At 39.7% G+C, this 17,627-nt stretch overlaps 1 protein-coding gene across 1 annotated transcript; it reads right to left on the bottom strand.

Annotated features, from left to right (window-relative positions):
• Nucleotides 1–4,492: 4,492 nt before the first annotated feature.
• On the bottom strand, nt 4,493–9,303 carry LOC141552548 (tripartite motif-containing protein 43-like). The gene is made up of 2 exons (XM_074284676.1): nt 8,980–9,303; nt 4,493–5,989 (listed from the first exon to the last, which is right to left on the bottom strand). The coding sequence occupies exons 1-2, from the start codon at nt 9,301–9,303 to the stop codon at nt 4,586–4,588; spliced, it is 1,728 nt and encodes a 575-aa protein (XP_074140777.1). The 3' UTR covers nt 4,493–4,585.
• Nucleotides 9,304–17,627: the final 8,324 nt, after the last annotated feature.

Raw genomic sequence — 17,627 nt, 5'->3', positions numbered from 1 at the left:
TCAAAATTTTCTAAACCCATCCTTCGACATAGAGATATCAATCCTAGATCAAAGACAGGAAAAGATCCCGTGTCTATAGAGCTTTATTTATAGCAACTTTATTTTTCTTTTTTGGTGGTAGCAAAAATCTCGAAGCCAAGGAAATGCCCCAAAATATGCTTATTTATTTTTAATATGGTAGATGGGTGTAAAAATGAAATATTATTGAACTAGAAAGAAAAAGAAACATGAAGAATTTAGAGGAAATTGGGAAGACTTGGATTGAAGCAGAATGATATGAGCAGAACCAGGAAAGCAAGATATATAATGATTAGAATGATGCAAACATGAACATCGAAAGGCAAGCCATGTCTGACCAGTATTGATCAGTCTTAATTCTCATAGCAATAAAGAATGCCTCTTTTCTCTCAGCAGGTCCAAGTCATGAATGAAGCTCATGTGATCAGATATAGGCAGGATATTCCTTTGTTTTGCTTATCTACAGTTCTTTGTGAAAAGGAAGGGATTTTTTCCCCACACTATTTGAGCAGAATCATTTAGAGGTTATAACAATCAAAAAAGACATCAGTAAAACTTACACTTAAAATTATTCACTTAACATATGTAAAAATTGCCAAACTGCAAGGACAAGATTTGCCTTCTCTAAATTCCCACGGGGGAAATGACTTGCTCATCTGACAAATACCTGTGATCTCTCTTCAAGTTTCAGTGTGACTTGGCTCATTTTTGTTCAGAAGGAATGGGAGGGAAGGAAGGGAATGAGAGGGGAAAGAAAAACTCTTCTACTTTTCTGACAGACCTATCTCTCTGTTAACATTAATTTAAAAGGCTATATTCCTTGCAGCATCCTCCCCCAAAGTCCCCCTGTCAATTTTCCATGCCTGTAATCTTCTTCCCATCAACATCTGCTCCTTTTGTGTGGGCTACCCTTCTCAACAACTTCTTATCCTTGTAAGAGGTTTCAGCAAGCAGGATCTCCGGAGGTAATCAGTCTTTTATCTCTGGAACCCACTCAGACCCATCACTCCAGTCTCCTCTTAATGTTCCCAACCTCCAGAGATGGGAAGTAATTGACCTCTAAAGAAAACAAAAAAGGTCTCAGGAACATAGCCTCAGTCCTTTCCTGACAGTCTTGAATCTGGGGGCTCACCTAGGGCAGGTGGATAAGTCAATAAAATCTCAGACTTCCTGACTCCTCTTGGCCTCCTTTCCCCTTTCCTTCCATCCTTCCCTCTTTCCAGGTTCCCAATGAGTCCAGCTTTCTCCTGAGATCAGCTTTAGATCACCTGTACTTCACATCTCAGGTCTGACGTATGGAATCCTCAGAGGATAATAAGTATCTAATAAGGATTATTATCATTTCAAATTATTAAATTCTCATATTTCAATGGGGTCAGACATACTAATAAAGTATTAATAAATGATTGTTATTATTATTGAAAACCATTTACCTTATCTTGTTGATTGGATTTCAGAGAAAAAGTCCTAGGATAAGTTGATATGTGTTTTTTTTTTTAATTTAATTCTGACTTCATGAATTCATTTGGGGTTTTCTCAGCAAATATACTGGAGTGGTTTGTCATTTCATTCTCTAGCTCACTGTATAGAGGAAACTGAGGCAAACGGATTGAGTGATTTGCCTTGAGCCATAGACCTACTAAGTGTCTGAGGTTAGATTTGAAGCCATGAAGAGGGGTCTTCCTGACTCTAGGTGGGGCACCCTATTCACTGCCCTGCACAGCAGTTGTAGTTGCTCCTGCTACCAATAATTTTTGGTATTTAGTCTTCTATAATCTGTTGCATGGTTAAATCACAAAACTTATAAAAACACATAATTGAACAAAAGCATTAAACTGTCAGCTCCATCTCTGTAGGGTCAAATATCCTTGCTATTTCCTAAAATAATTTGGCTTCGATAATATTCATTTTAGCAGTTTATTGGCTAAGTTCTCCAGGATTTTTAAGGTCTGTATTTGTGCTATTTCTTTATTACACCAAAATATTCCATTATCTTTATGATAAATAATTTGTAAACCCACAAAAAGTGCTTCTAAATATTTTGGTATATTTCTATGCTTTCTTATCAATGATCTACTTGGAATGCCCAGAAGTCGAATCTCTGGAGCAAAGAATAATGGACATGTTAGGCATTTTGCATAATGTCAAATTGCTTTCCAACACAATTTCACTGAATTATAACTCTCCCAAACATGGCCCAGTGTGTCTATCTATTCCTTCAAAGAAAGGAATAATCTTGCACCAGAGTGGAGGTTAGTAACATGCTTTACTAATGCTCATGCATTACTGCAAGATGTATAAGCCAATCATTCTGGATCTCATCTGGCCTGCTTTCCAGTTTTCCAAAGAAGCTCAAGTTTCACTCTCCACCTTTGATGGGCTCACTCTGTCATTCATTATACTTACTGTATACAAAATTCCTTTTTCACATGTGATCCAACTTGAATGGAACTTCTTTTGATTGCACAAATAACCAGAAAATTTCCACATCCTTCTTTAGAATATTCCCTCCTTTTGATTTCTTGACTTCTTGAAGCCCCTAAAGTAGAATTCTTGATTTATGGGGATTTAAAATTTTTCTCTTTCTGTTGCTTTGACTCTTTTCCTTGACTTAACTTTTTGTATTTCACTTCCCATTGTGGTTTAAGAGTATCAAGAATTCCTGATGTCTTGTTCTTTTGCACATTTCATTACATAACTTTTCCTTTATATTGCCTTTAATTGAATGTTTCAGTGTCCAAGTTTTCTACTTGCAGGTAACAGATTGAGATCGATGCAATCCTCCCATTTTTTCCCCATGGGTCCTCATTAGTTTTCTCAAGGTACTTCTGCCAAGGTAAATCCTTGCGATAACAACAAACAATTGCAAAAGACATTACATGCAAGCCCTGGAATATTTTTAAAACTCTGTCAAATATTGTATGTGAATGTGTTCATGATGGTTAGGACCATGTTTAGAGCCAGTTTTTTAAACCATTCTGTTTTGGTATGGTTGGTCTCTTAGTTGGATTCCATCAGACTCAAAAAGGACTTATTGAAATTTGAAAGGAAATGATTTCTTATTGCACAAGAATAATCAATTCTGTTTATTCACCACAGTCTGTTCAGGAATTCTCCATTCATCATCTTTTCTTGCCTTTTTTAAATAAACAAATTTTAGCATTCATTTTTCACAGTCATTTTCTACATACTCTTCATCATTCATCATTTTTTTTGTCATATTAGTTAATCTGATAGAGAGTTGTTTTATTTTGCATTTCTCTATTCAAAAGTGATTTAGACAACTTCATCCATCCATCCACTTTTCAAAATCATGAGGGACTATTTTTGCAAGTGAATACAACATTTATGAAACAAGTGCAAAGTATTGTGTAAACTTTTGGATATACAAATAAAGAAGACAGACCTTGCTCTTAAGGAACACACACTCTAATGTGGGTAGGGGATGCAGAGAGGGAAGAAAATAACACTTAGGGAAGGTTTCAGCTGCTAATGAGAGGGAAAGGTCCTATGACCCTCGGGGTACATTGAGAAAGCAGATGCTAATGCTTTAATGTCATTTCCATTGATAAAATCATAGCATTTCTTGATAATGCTGAGGACTTTTGATGGCAAAGACTTTTAATTCTGAGTCTCAGTTGTTGTGGTTGTGTCCAGAGCAATTGAAAGGCTATGTCTTGACAGAGTCTGCTTCCCAGGAGGAGGGTTGCAGATACTGGATTGGAAATTGTTAGTCCTAAATTTCTTGGGTTCCAGATCTTGGGCTTTATCCATCAGAATCTGAGGAACTCAAGATGAAGGGATAGTCTGATCTGCCTCCTATATGTTGCCTCTCATTTTCCCCACCAGGTACTTGATAATTCTAGGCTTTCCCTCCCTTGTGGCTGGCAGTTGGTTGGCTAATTGTGAGAAGGTCTGTTCCCTTCATCATGCTTATGGCCGTGAGGGCTAGTCTAGAAGCAATAATTTTGGTCTGGTAAGTGTATCCTTGTCTAATCTATCTAGGTATAGATACTTAAAACTGTGTAACTCTGGGTAATTCGGGTTACCCTCTTTGCTTCATGTCTATCATCTTTAAAATCTACTAAATGACTAGGGAAGGAAAGGGCACATCAGTTTCTCTAATAAGAAAAATCTCAAATGTGGTCAGTCCGAAGTGAATAAAATTAATGAAGAACAACAAAAATACAAGTCAAATAAATACTAGATATTTTCTTCATTTTATATTAAAGAAAGCAAAATGGAAAGTTGACTACAATTCAAGGGGAATGTTTTGCAACATGTTGAAATCTATGGCCATTGTAGTGCTATAAATTCTAAGAGGAAATGAAGCATAAAATTACAGGACCAGATTGCTCAGGTATGATTTCCAGTAATTGAGGAAATATTGACATTGTTAAAAAAAAAATACCTGAACGTAGCATAAAAGAATCCAAAAGAGTGGGGATTGAACCCCTCAACTTTCAGGGTGGAAAGTCTAGTCTCCAGTTGCTAAGCAGGGAGACTCTTGTTGAAAGGATAGAGTGAACACAGAAAAGGAGGAGTTGAGAACTCCCTGGAGAAATGATCATGGATAGGAATAGCAGCAAGCTCCAAGATGAGAGCCCACTGCACACACAGTCATGGGACCAGGCTTTGTTCCTGGAAGTGGGGGGCCAGGGGAAAAGATGGGCTGGACGGGGTCTGTGAAGGGAATAGAATGGAATTTATAAATAAGGGAACTTTGGAGTACATTGTAAAAGGCCAGAGTCCCAGGGGAATATTCCAAGAACACCCCAACCCGAGGTAGAGGGCCTTTGATTCGATGGTTCAGTGGCCCAGGATAGGTCTGTAAATAGTATTCTCCTTCTTTCTTGACACAGCGAAGCAAGAAAGCAAAGTCACAGGAGTCCATGTCCCTGGCCCTTTTCCTCCTCAAGTAGGGGGTGTAGATCCCCAGGACCCACTGAGGCAGTTGAGTCACATCCACCTCCCAGTACTGACTGCCCGAGCTGAAGGCTTGCCCAGCAAGCACAGCATGGCAAGAAGGGTCCTCAGTCTCCTCTGGCCAGTCCTCTCTAGCCTTGGCACTCTTGAGGTCCTCAGAAACAGAAACACAGGAAGCAGCTGATGTGGCGTCCATGGTGAGGTCCACTCGGAATCTGTGGAGCATCTGGATCAGGCCAGGGATGGGATATTCTCTCAGTTCTGGGGTGACAGCCTTGGCCCTTTGGGCCAACACAGCCTCGCTCCTCCCCAGCAGCTGCTTGGCATCTTGCAGCAGATCCAGATTGGCTTGGCGGCCCGCTTCCTGCAGCTCTTGCATGAGTTCCTGTAGGCTCTGTATGTGCTGGGAGAGTCTGTCCTGGCTGGCCTTCTGGTCTTGCCTCATCCTGTCAAGGCATCGCTTCTCTTCCTCCATCAGTAACTGGTGAAGTTGGAAGAATTCTCCCCTGATTATCCAGTCCCAGTCAATAGCAGGTCTCTTCACCTGAGCAAGAAGTTGCTCACCTTCCTCCAGATGTTCCTCCAAACGACTATGAATGTGCTGAAGCTCCCTTCTGTATTTGTCAGCAGCCTCTTGCACGGGGGCGATTTTGTGAGCCCCATGCTCTGGGCTTTCAACACATGTCACACACAGGGCTGTCTGGTCCTCCTCACAGAACAGTTTGAAGAGTTTCTTGTGAGTGACACACTGGCTCTGTCCTTGAGTGCTCTGCAAAATCTTGGAGCTGAGCTCTTTGCCCAGCTCAGTCAACTCTGCTAGGCGCCAGTTCACCAACTGGAGTTCCCTGCCCTGGGAAACTTGCCTGCATTCGGGACAGGAGAAAGTTGGGGCTCCAACTCTCCAGCTGGAGGAGAGACAAGCTTGACAGAAACTGTGCCCGCACCCAATGGTGACAGGCTCACAGAAGTAGCCCCTGCAGATGCTACAGGTGCTACAGGTGATCTCACTCTGCAGTTCCTGCAGAAATTTTACAATAGCAGCTGGCTAGGAGTCTCCTCCAGCTCTGGTTCTTATCCCAATCCAGAATGCTCTTCAGACTCAACGTTGCCTCTTTTTATCCTCCCAGAGAATGGCCTTGTGGGTACTCCCAGGGGCTGATGGGAACTCCTACAACCAATGAATTTGGTCCTTTTAAAGGTGTCAACTCCTTAAATGTGTAAACTCCTTTTCAAAAGTCTAAAGGTGTAAACTCCTTTTCAAGGTTTAAAGGTGTGAACTCTGAGCTAGAGAAATGTTTAGACAACCTGAATTAGCACTTAATAATCCTAACATCTCCCCTTTCTTTTGATTTAGAACACAGGGTGCTCATGATCTTGAAACAAGTATACATAAATCCATCAATATGGAAGATATTACACATAATGACATAAGTACATGGTAACATAACACATGCTAGAAGTGATGTAACAAATAACATGATCAAATAATCATCAATTGAGAATTGAGACATGTCCATAAGTCCATTGTCCATTAGTTAATGTGCCAGAAATCCAATAATTCCTGCACGTTTTAAAGTCCTATGATAGTATTCATCAACAATTTTTCATCTCAAGGATGCCATGCTCACAGTTCCTATCTTCATTTAATAAGGTTACATTTCCGTAATTAAAGTTGAGTGAAGATTTCTAATGGCTTTGTGTCCTTCAGCTTTCCTCTCTTTAGATTTGGTTAACGAGTCAACTTCTGCTCTTATTTCACTTAATTCGGGTTTAGAAATAGAATCACAAAGGCTGCATGGCCACTTACTGGGAATGTTACAGGGGGCTTCTTTCTCCCAGCATCCGAGCTCCTCCCTTCAAAATCTGGATGGAAGGAGAGAGAAAGAGAGAGTCAGAGACAGAGAAAGAGAGAGAGGGAAGGAAAGGGGAAGAGGGAGAAGGGGAAGAAGGAAGGAGAGGGAGAAGAAGAGAGAGATATAGTCAGAGACAGAGAGAGAGAGAGACAGTCAGAGAGAGAGAGAGAGAGAGAGAGAGAGAAGGGGGAGAGGAAGTGGGTGAAGGAACAGGAAACAGAGAGAGACAGAGAGAGAGAGAGAGAGAGAGAGAGAGAGAGAGAGAGAGAGAGAGAGAGAGAGAGAGAGAGACAGAGAGAGAGAGAGAGAGAGAGAGAGAGAGAGAGAGAGAGAGAGAGAGAGAGAGAGAGAGAGAGAGAGAAGGGGGAGAGGAAGAGGGTGAAGGAACAGGAAAGGGAGGAAGAGGGAGAGGGAGAGGGGGAGGGAGGGGCAGAGAGTTGCAGGGAGGGAAGGACAGAGACAGATAGAGACCAAGACAGAGAGACAAAGAGAGAGGTGAGGGAAGCAGAAAGGGAGAGCGAGAGACTAGAACAGAAAAGGGGAGGGGGAGCAGAAAGGACAGAAAGACTTCAGAAACAGAATCTCTATCAGATTGACTAAGAAGTGAATGATAAAGAATCACTTTAATTGAAAGTTGGCCAAAATACACGACTGACCTCTTAACCACTTTGGAGATGGGGTGTGAGGGAAGAGTGCATGTCAACCAAGGAAAAGAGAGACAGGGAGATGCAGAGACAGATTCAGAGAGAGGACATTAGATGGGGAAAGGGAAAGAAAGAAGGGGCCAAAAGACACTGAAAGAGATGAAGAAGAAAAACAGGAGAGAGTGTCAGAGATTGAGACAGAGAGAGGCAAAACCGACAACAACAAATAGGAAAATAGATGTAAACAGAGAACTAAGAAACTCAGAAAGATGTGTGTATGGGAGACAGACAGAGAGACAGACACGGAGACAGAAACAGAGAGATGCAGAGACAGATTCAGAGAGAGGGCAGCTAGACGGGGAAAGGGAGAGAAAGAAGGGGGCAAAAAGACAGAGAAAGGAGAGATGAAGGAGGAAAACAGGAAAGTCAGAGATTGAGACAAAAGAAAGAGAGAGAGAGAGAGAGAGAGAGAGAGAGAGAGAGAGAGAGAGAGAGAGAGAGAGAGAGAGAGAGAGAGAGAGAGAGAAGTAGAAGGAGAAAGACAGAGAGAGAGAGACAGAGAGAGACAGAGAGAACTCCCTCCCGGACAAGCCAGGAGTCTTAGATAAGGAATACGCAATGAAGGTCGACATCAAGGGAGAGAAGAGGGTCATTAACAGAATGATAATAGCTCGTGCCTAGGAGGCCACTTTTACAAAGCGCCTTCTTCACTGCAACCCCGTGGCCGTGACTATTTCCAGAGAAACAGGTCAATGGATTGTCTAGTGATGACTTTGAAACACGAAGACCTGGGTTCAAACCTCGTCTGAGCACATCCTACCAATATAGTCTTGGGCTAGTTAGTCTCTTCTGCTCCCGGAGCTCAACCTGTTTTCTCCTCTTTTATTTCATTTTTTCCTCCTTTCTGAGGCTGGGGTTAAGTGACTTGACCAGGGTCACACAGCTAGAGCTTCTGAGACCAGATTTGAATTCGGGTCCTCCAGAATTCAAGGCTGGTGCTCTATCCACTGCACCACCTAGCTGCCCCCTCTCCTCTTTCAAAAAAACCAGAGTCAAACTCTTTGAGTCGTCCCTTCAGCCGCTACAGCTCTGGTCCCAGGACTCTCTTTTCTTCTATCTTTTAAACTTATTGATTTTTCAACAAGCATTTATATTTTTCTGCTAGTCCTGCACCCACTAGAGAAAAGAAAAAAGGAAAACAAAATCGTAACCACCCGCAAGCGAGCCCAACGAGTCTCCCCCATCCAATACTCTTCATTGTCTCTGCTGGAAGAAATCTTGACCTGATCTTTTTCAACTGTCTAATTTGATACAAGGGAAACTGAGGCCCAGAGGTGAAGCTAGTTATCCCAGAGTATAGAATCGTTAGCATAATTGACTGATCTTCCTTTGGGAACTTAAGAGTTACAAAACATATCGTGTACAAAGGACCATGGACAGCATCACCCCCCACTGTACAAAACGGAAGCACCAGAAAAGTTGTCTGGCCCGGGTCCCACAGCTGCGAGTGCCCCAGCAGAGGCTCAAAGCCCACATACCTTATCTTCATGTAATACTCTGTGCGCTACCGCCAAGGATTCGAACTCAGGTCCTCTATTTTGAAATTTGGGGGCTCCTGGGAGCGTCCTTGGAAATAAAAGCCCCCGGACCTCCCAGAAGCGATGGAAAAGAACTCGTGCTCTTCCCTCCTGTCTCGTTCGCTTGTAGGGCAAGGCCCGAGCTGGGAGAGGGGCGCGGAGGGCGGCGTCAGCTGCAGCTCCGGTTCCCCCGAGACCTCTTCTCTGAGCTCTCCAAAGCTCGTCCGTGACGGACACGTCCAGGGCTTTTGTGGCAGCGCAGGTGTTGGAACTGGAGCGATGCATCCGGCAGCAGTGGTACCTGTGGGCGCCCGCGCGCTGCAGCTCACCTCCACGCAGGTGAAGATCTGGTTCCCAAACCGGCGGCGCAAGTGCACGAGGCAGCCGCAGGACGCGTCCTTGGTTTCTCACCTCGCAACCTTGAGTGAATCTCTTCCGCTCCGGGGGTTGGTTTCCTCACCGAGAAAAATAAAGGCAGCGGGCTGGGCTGAGCTCTAAAATGCCTTGGAGAGCTACACCAACGGCCCGAGGCCTCGCTGCTCGCCGGAGAAGCGCTCACTGCCAGCTCCCCGGGATGCGCTGGATCCATCCCTTAGGAATCACTGCTGACACTCAGATGCGCTTTTAGACAGCGCTCGGGTTTGCAGATACCTTCCTAACTCACCGGCCTGATGGGGGAGTTAGTCCGATTCCTGTTTTACCCCTGACGTAGCCCCGACGTGAAGAGACCTGTCAAGGTCCCAAAGCTAGTGGCCGTCAGAGGTGGAAGTGGAACCAAGTTTCTCCTGCCTGCCAGTCCAAACTTCTCCCGATGCACCCTGCGCTCTGTGACGCTCCCTTTGGGACCGATGGAAAACTTGAAATGGATGCTTTAGATCCATTTGAATCATTTAGATCCAATTTAATACGAAATTGGACAAGGGAGATCAGGAGAAGGAACAGGTGAAAGTGGGATCTCTCAAGACCACGGAGCAGCCCTTGGAGGTGCAGAGCTACTGAGGGACAAACCCCTTCCCTAACTCGGGTGCATCAAAGAGAGGGCGTTTCATTGGTGACAGCCCACTCCACTTTATTTCCAGTATCCCTAGAAAAGAGATTTCTTTCTCTTTTGTTTTTCATCCCTTTTCCTCATCCTTATCTCCATGTCAATTCCAGGAAGGGTTAAGTTGGGTATTTTTTGTTTGTTTGTTTGCTTGGTTGTGATTTTTTTTTCGTTTTTTTCTTTGTTTGTTTCATTGTTTTTGTTTTTTTAAAGGGAAATTGTTGCACAATTCTCTATGGAAATCATTCAAAGCTTTCGTCTCATTTTTTTTCTCAAATTACCACTTATAAATAAAAATTTTAAGGGAAGGAGAACTGAAGTTTTAAGATGGAAAGCCATGAATTCCCATTCCTCCGACGCGATATTTGCAGGCATGGGAAAAAATAATGCAGGAGTTCTGGAGTCATTTTTATCGGGTTCCTTCTCTTCAGTTTCATCCCAAAGGTTTATTTCAGTCCATACTGTCATACTAAGTGCATACTTAGTGCATACTAAGAAACAGGAGGTGGTAAAATTAGATGTGTCATCTGGTGATTGGCAAATAAGCATAGGCTTCCCGGGATGACTATAGTTCTCCAGACAATGCCCTGACATTAAGATTCTGAGAGCTGTTTAGACTGAAAGAAATGAAATCAAATGTACACACAAACACATTTATTAAGATCCAGGACTCAGTTGGGAAATGTTCTTTTGGTAAATGGGGTGAGAAATCCAGTCCTGATGTTTTTCTCCCATTTGATTTTGAATCAATCAAAGTCTTCAAAAAGTTAAGGAGTTCAATACTTCTGAGCCATTCATTTCTCTAAAGCGAAACTTGAATGTTTATTATGAACCTCAGTGTCCTAACAATTATTGCCTCTTTGAATTTCAGGAGAACAAAGAACATTTAGCTCTATGTCACTTACTGGGATATGGGAAGGATGTGTGGTTTTCTCTTTATGGGAAGCTACCTCAACCAATGCTAATACCAGAGTTAGGGCTAGAAAGTGTTAGAAATCAGCTCCCCAACTTCCTTGTTGCCAGACATGTAACAAAAGGGATTTGAATCCCGATCTCCCTGATGCCCAGTAGAAAAATGATTTGTATATCTCAACATCAGAGAATTTAAATGTAGAGTCAGAATAGGCAACCTTTCCCCACTATGTTTTCCCTCTTTCCTCCCTTATTCCAATGAGGTGATCATTTCAAAAGAAATGCTAAAATTAATTTTAAAATTCATCTTGTAATGGAATTGAAATATTTTTACTGTTTACTTGAAATCGGGAGATCCAAATAAATGTTGACTTTTAAAATGAAATCTATATTGGAGTCCAATAAAATAGAGTGAGGAGTTATTGGATTCATTTATGTTACTTTTTTGTTAGAGAAGGGAAGCCTCTTGTAGTGGATTAGCCTTTGATCCTTGACTGGGTGACCATAACCAAGTTAAATCTCTCACGTCCAGAGTTTTGTCTTCTAAGTTAAAGAGTTTTTCTATGACCTGTATTGGTGGCTGAACTTTTCCCATGAGGAGTTATTTGTATTGATGAATTCATCAATCTGGAAAAAAGAAAAAATAGTTTTTTAAGATGATTATCTCAGGAAATGTCTTAATGATCAAGGGAATCCAAGTTCTGCTACTGTGTTTGCAAAGTTTTGCTTCTACTCTTTTGTTATGTTGGACTCTGTGTGACTCCATCTGACAAAGATACTGGAGTGGTATTTTACAGGTGAGAAAACTGAGGCAAAAAAGGATGAAGTAACTTGCCCAGGGACACAATGTCTGAGGGGGATTTCAACTCATGAACTCTTTCCAATTCCAAAAACCAATGTTCTGCCTACTGTGCCACTAATCTGCCCTTTTACTCACTTAGTGACCTTAGAAAGGTCCCTTATATTTCTGAGCTCCTTTTTCCTTGTCATTGGGAGAGGTTTCACTACAGGAGCTCCAAGATCCCTTCCAATGCTTTCATTAATAATGTTTGTAATCAAACCAGGCCAACTTGATATTCTTTGGAGGTTACTAGTTTTGGGAGCTTTAGGTGTTTGGGGGAGGGCAGGCTCCAACAGCAAAAGCATTTGTCAGACACAGATTTCCCTGAATATTCTTGACTCCTCTCAAATTATTCCATTTCCCCCCCCCCCAAAAAAAAAAACTCCCAAAGAATCGTTTTTATTTCAGAGAAAACCAGAAATAACAAATCATCCCCAGTGGATGAAATGGTGAAGTTGAGAATTAATAGCATTCATAGATTAAACCAAGAGTTCATGGAGTCATTACTAAAGACCAGAGAGCATACTAGGCAAGAAAAATTCAAGAAAAATTCACTTCTGTCATAAAGCTAACATCTTAAAGGGATTCTAAATATAAAGGTGTAGACATGGAAGCCTAGGCAGATTGAGGGTCATACTCAACTTCCTATAGCTCCTTAAGGGAACATAGGATTAAAATTTTCAGTCTCAAAGCAAAACCTAGAAGATGGAAGAAAAGATAGACCTCATTCCATCTTCACAATACCTTGAAAGAAGGTGTTATTATTACTCCCAGTTTATAGAGGAAGAAACTAAGGCTGACAATGATTAAATGATGTGCCCATAATCCCACAGCTAGTGTTTGAGATAGGATTTGATCCCAAATCTTCAGTCTCCAAGTTGACTCTTCTTTTTAACTATGCTAATGGAATCTGCTAAATGCAAAAGAATGAAGGAAGGGGTTCCATAAAGTGGGAATAGTAAGGGAAGGCTTCCCACAGAAGGTGGAATTAAGCTCAACCTAATTAAAGGATGGCAAAGTACAAATAAGCAGAGTTGGTTTAATACAGTTATCCCTAGTACCATGGAGATTTTCATATATCATATGCTGGCATGAGAAATTAAATGGTATTTAGGGCAAGTTTTATGGAAACCCAAAATAGGAAAAGAAGAGGAAAGATCATTAAAAAAAATTTACAAATTGATAGATGCATAAAGCATATAGTATTGTATAATGACAATGTATTTTATCTTTTAATACCATTATTGATATATCTTCTTTGGTATGAAGAGGTTGTCAAAACAACAACAACAACAAAAATAAAAAAAACCCACCAACTTTAAGCACGTTTTCCAGATTGCAAAGAAGCCATTCTTCTTTCATCCCTCCTGATGTGGAAGGGATAATTGTAATATGGTTTAAAGAAAGATGCTAGATTTGCATTTGAACAGCAGCTCTGCCATTCATTAGCTAAATGTGTAACCTTGGGGGCATCACAACCTTACTGGGCTTCAGCTCCATCATCTGTTAAATGAGAACTTTAGAAAAGATAATTTCTAGCCCATGATCCTGGAGCTAGTTATTAGTATGAAACTGAAATTTTGTGGTTGAAGGTCCTTCATTTACAGTTTCTGAGGACTGAGGAGAAAGAATAAAATAATACCAACTAACCAACCAGATTTCAAGACAAAAACTGTATTTTCACACTAATTTTAAACTCCCACAAAATTCAGATTATTACAATTCTCTTGCTTGATATTATTATTTTTTAATTTAATTCTGAACTTAATAATTATATATAATTGTGTGTTATAAATAATATATACATAATATACATCTATATATATATAATATATATAAATAGGACAGAAAGAGTGGGATTGCAACAATATTAGGAATCTTTATTATTTTCTTTTAAAACATAGAATAAGTTCAATATGTCTTTCTTTTTAAAAGAAATTTAAGTTTTCTATTAATATAGTCTATTTTTCTTTTCACTTACATAAAAGGAAAAGAAATTATTTTGTTAGATATGCATTGTCAAACAAAACAAATTCATATGAGCTGTATCAAAAGAAAAAATGTATAGTTCATTCCAACATGTAATTTAAATATTGTCACATTTGTATCCTCCTTATTTATCTAATTATCCTTTATGTGATAAAACAGCTCTATATATTATAAATATTTCTTTAAATTCTCCACGAGGCAAATGGTAAATGTTTGGATGGCCATGGGACAACAGACACTTTGATGCATTATTGGTGAGTCTTGCAAATTGATCCAACTCTTTTAGAAAACAACTTGGAATTAGATATTTTTTGAGTGACTAAGTCATTTTTAAATCATTCTTTTTGAGTTTGGTGGGGTTTATTTTATTTTATTTTAAAACAATAGATTTTATTTTGAAAGTATTTGCAAAGATAATTTTCAACATTCACCCTTTCAAAACTTTTTGTTCCAAATTTTTCTCACTCCCCTACATAGCAAGTAATCCAGTATGTTAAACATGTGCAATTGATTCTTCTATCTATATTTCCACATTTATCATGCTGCAAAAGAAAAATCAAGATCAAAAAGAAAAAATGATATAGAAAACAAAAAGCAGGAAAAACAACAACAAAAAAGGTTCCCATGTTCAATTCCCATGAGCTCTTTCTGGATGCAGATGGCTCTCTCCATTACAAGTCTATTGGAGGAATTGTATATTTTTTTTAATTTACTAAACCCATCCTTCGATATCAATCCTAGATCAAAGACAGGAAAAGATTCCGTGTAGATAGAGCTTTATTTATAGCAACTTTATTTTTCTTTTTTGGTGGTAGCAAAAATCGAGAAGCCAAGGAAATGCCCCAAAATATGCTTATTTATTTTTAATATGGTAGATGGGTGTAAAAATGAAATATTCTTGAACTAGAAAGAATAAGAAACATGAAGAATTTAGAGGAAATTGGGAAGACTTGGATTGAAGCAGAATGATATGAGCAGAACCAGGAAAGCAAGATATATAGTGATTAGAATGATGCAAACATGAACATCGAAAGGCAACCCATGTCTGACCAGTATTGATCAGTCTTAATTGTCATAGTAATGAAGAATGCCTCTCTTCTCTCAGCAGCTCCAAGTGATGAATGAAGCTCATGTGATCAGATATAGGCAGGATATTCCTTTGTTTTGCTTATCTTCAGTTTTTTGTGAAAAGGAAGGGATTTTTTTTTTTTTTTTTACTATTTGAGCAGAATCACTTAGAGGTTATAACAATCAAAAAAGGCATCAGTAAAACTTACACTTAAAATTATTCTCTTAACATATGTAAAAATTGCCAAACTTTGTAATGACAAGATTTGCCTTCTCTAAATTCCCACGGGGGAAATGACTTGCTCATCTGAAAAATACCTGTGATCTCTTTTCAAGTTTCAGTGTGACTTGGCTCATTTTTGTTCAGAAAGAATGGGAGGGAGGGAAGGGAATGAGAGAGGAAAGAAAAACTCTTCTACTTTTCTGACAGACCTATCTCTCTGTTAAGATTAATTTAAAAGGCTATTCTCCTTGCAGCATCCTGTCCCGGCCCGCGGGACTCAGTTGTTATTCGTGGGGTACCTAGGAGAACCCAGCCTGAAAGAGAAACGGGCTAGAAAAAAGAGGGAGACCAAGCAGATCCTTGTCAAGGTCTCAGTTTATTGCTCTAGGGGTACAGCCTATATAGCAAAAAGCATGAGAAAGAGAAGTAGGGTTGGGTCTGGGAAAGGAACATGGGAATGGCTGGTTCAATGAACAGGAACATTTTGCAGTTAGGATACCACAATGTTGGAACATACACAATGTTGGAACATTCTATGGTCGGCTGATTCTTGGAAGGATCATGCCCACCTGTGGTCGGCCTGATTCTCGGAACAATTTGTCTAAGGGTAAGGCCCACTTGGGGGGGAGAGACACCTGGGCAGGCCCACTTAGGGGGGAGAGACACCTGGGCTGAAGCCCTTGGCTCCCGACAACCCATAAGTATAAAAACAAATAATAATGATACAAAGCTGGATTCCCATTTCAGATGGCGTCCAACACAAGTTCATGTCCTTGGCCTCTAGAGAAGCTGAAGGCCAGAGTCCAAGGGCCATACAAAAAGTCACACATCACCTCCATTTGATGATCGGTCTTGCAATGTTAGAAGGGTCTGGTTAAGTCAGAATGTGTATAATGGGCAAAAGTTTGATTTTGTGACTCATCATACTATGTGTGATGGCAAATATAAGTGAAAAGTCTTCACTTAAAAAAAACTGGACTAAAACACTAAAAAAAAAAAAAAAAAAAACCTAACATTAAAATACCCTAAATTTCATAGACCTAGAGAACTCAAGGATAGCTGTAAAACTTGCATTTAATGAAACTTTGTCTCAAGCCTTTTTTTCAATGCTGCAGTAACCCTAATAGACAAATTTTCATAGCAGAACTAGAGATAGAGTATGGGAGCATCTTTCACACTTATCCCATCAAACTCTAGTGTTGCCCCCCTTTCTTTGCTAGGTAGCCTGAATTACTAGTATATGAAGTTAACAAATCACTGAGCTTGCATTTAAAAAGAGATTCACAGCAAATCATTTGAAGATAGAATAATATAAACTTGTTAAAAACTAGACCTATATATAAACTTGTTAAAAACACAGAGAAATGCATAATTAAAATATGGATTAAAGAATCTAAAATATTGTTACCTTAATTGTGTTTGTTTTTTCAAGGAAGTCCAAGAATAGCTTCCATGTCTTCATATGGGTATTCTCTTTTAAGAAGTTTTTGGGGAGTTAAGTTTTCATCCAATAATTCAGGTCCTAAATGAACTCCAAAAGAAACTCTTCTTTTTGCTGATGATCAATTTAAGATAACTTGTGTTATCTTAAAAGAAACATCATACATATATATATATATATATGCATATATATATTTGCATATAAAATATGTATACATATATTTATTGTATTTACCTCTATTATACCAACATAGTCAAAGAATATGATGTATACTTAATATACTTACCTCATTATACAAAGCACCACAAAAAGATAAGAATACATCACTATATACACACATATTTATAAAGCTTTTTTAAAAAATTGGATCTGAGAAAGCTCAAAAACTCTTCTCCTGAAAAAAGATGACTCTATTATGACTCTATTATCTTGGAACTTAACTTTGAATCACCCTAAAAAAGCATTAAGAAAAATTAAGTGTTGCCTTTCAAATGTCATTCTCCCAGTAGCATCTTTGCAAGGGTTATAAAGCATGGTTAATTATTAAGGACCACGCCTAGGTGAAGGGGCAGGTCAATTCTCGGAGAGCCTCCACAGCTGTGAATCATAACACTTGAAGGAGTTCTAAAGCAGCCTTTACTGACACAGGTGTTGCTTGTGGACTGGGAAAATAAATTGGAGGCAGAGGTAAGAGAAGAGATGTCAGACAATGTAACAGCCTCTCAGTTGGGAAGTCAGAGAACAGCAATTCTCCTTGAATCACCATCATCCTCTCATAAGAAAAAAAAAAAAAAGGTATACCAAAGGTAAATCAAAATTACATATTGTGTTCCCAACAGATAATCAACTTAATTTCTTTTTTACTTTACACGATCAAATTTGTTGTGAAGACCAACAGTTTTGGGAGGGAGGGAAGTGAGCCATTAAGCATCAAAAATCTCTTTGTCTACAGAATAAGAACCCAGCTAAATATGTTATAAAATATGTTTACATGTGGACAGAAATTAGATTCACTTAACTTTGGAGAAGTTTGGTTAGAAAAACTTGAAGCAGGACTTTTCAAGATTATTGATTTCAAACTGACTGATAATGG

The sequence above is a fragment of the Sminthopsis crassicaudata genome, chromosome 2, assembly GCF_048593235.1.
Source record: "Sminthopsis crassicaudata isolate SCR6 chromosome 2, ASM4859323v1, whole genome shotgun sequence".
Lineage (NCBI taxonomy): Eukaryota > Metazoa > Chordata > Mammalia > Dasyuromorphia > Dasyuridae > Sminthopsis > Sminthopsis crassicaudata.
Note: the sequence above shows the minus strand (reverse complement) of the source record. Positions and strands in the feature narration are given on the sequence as shown.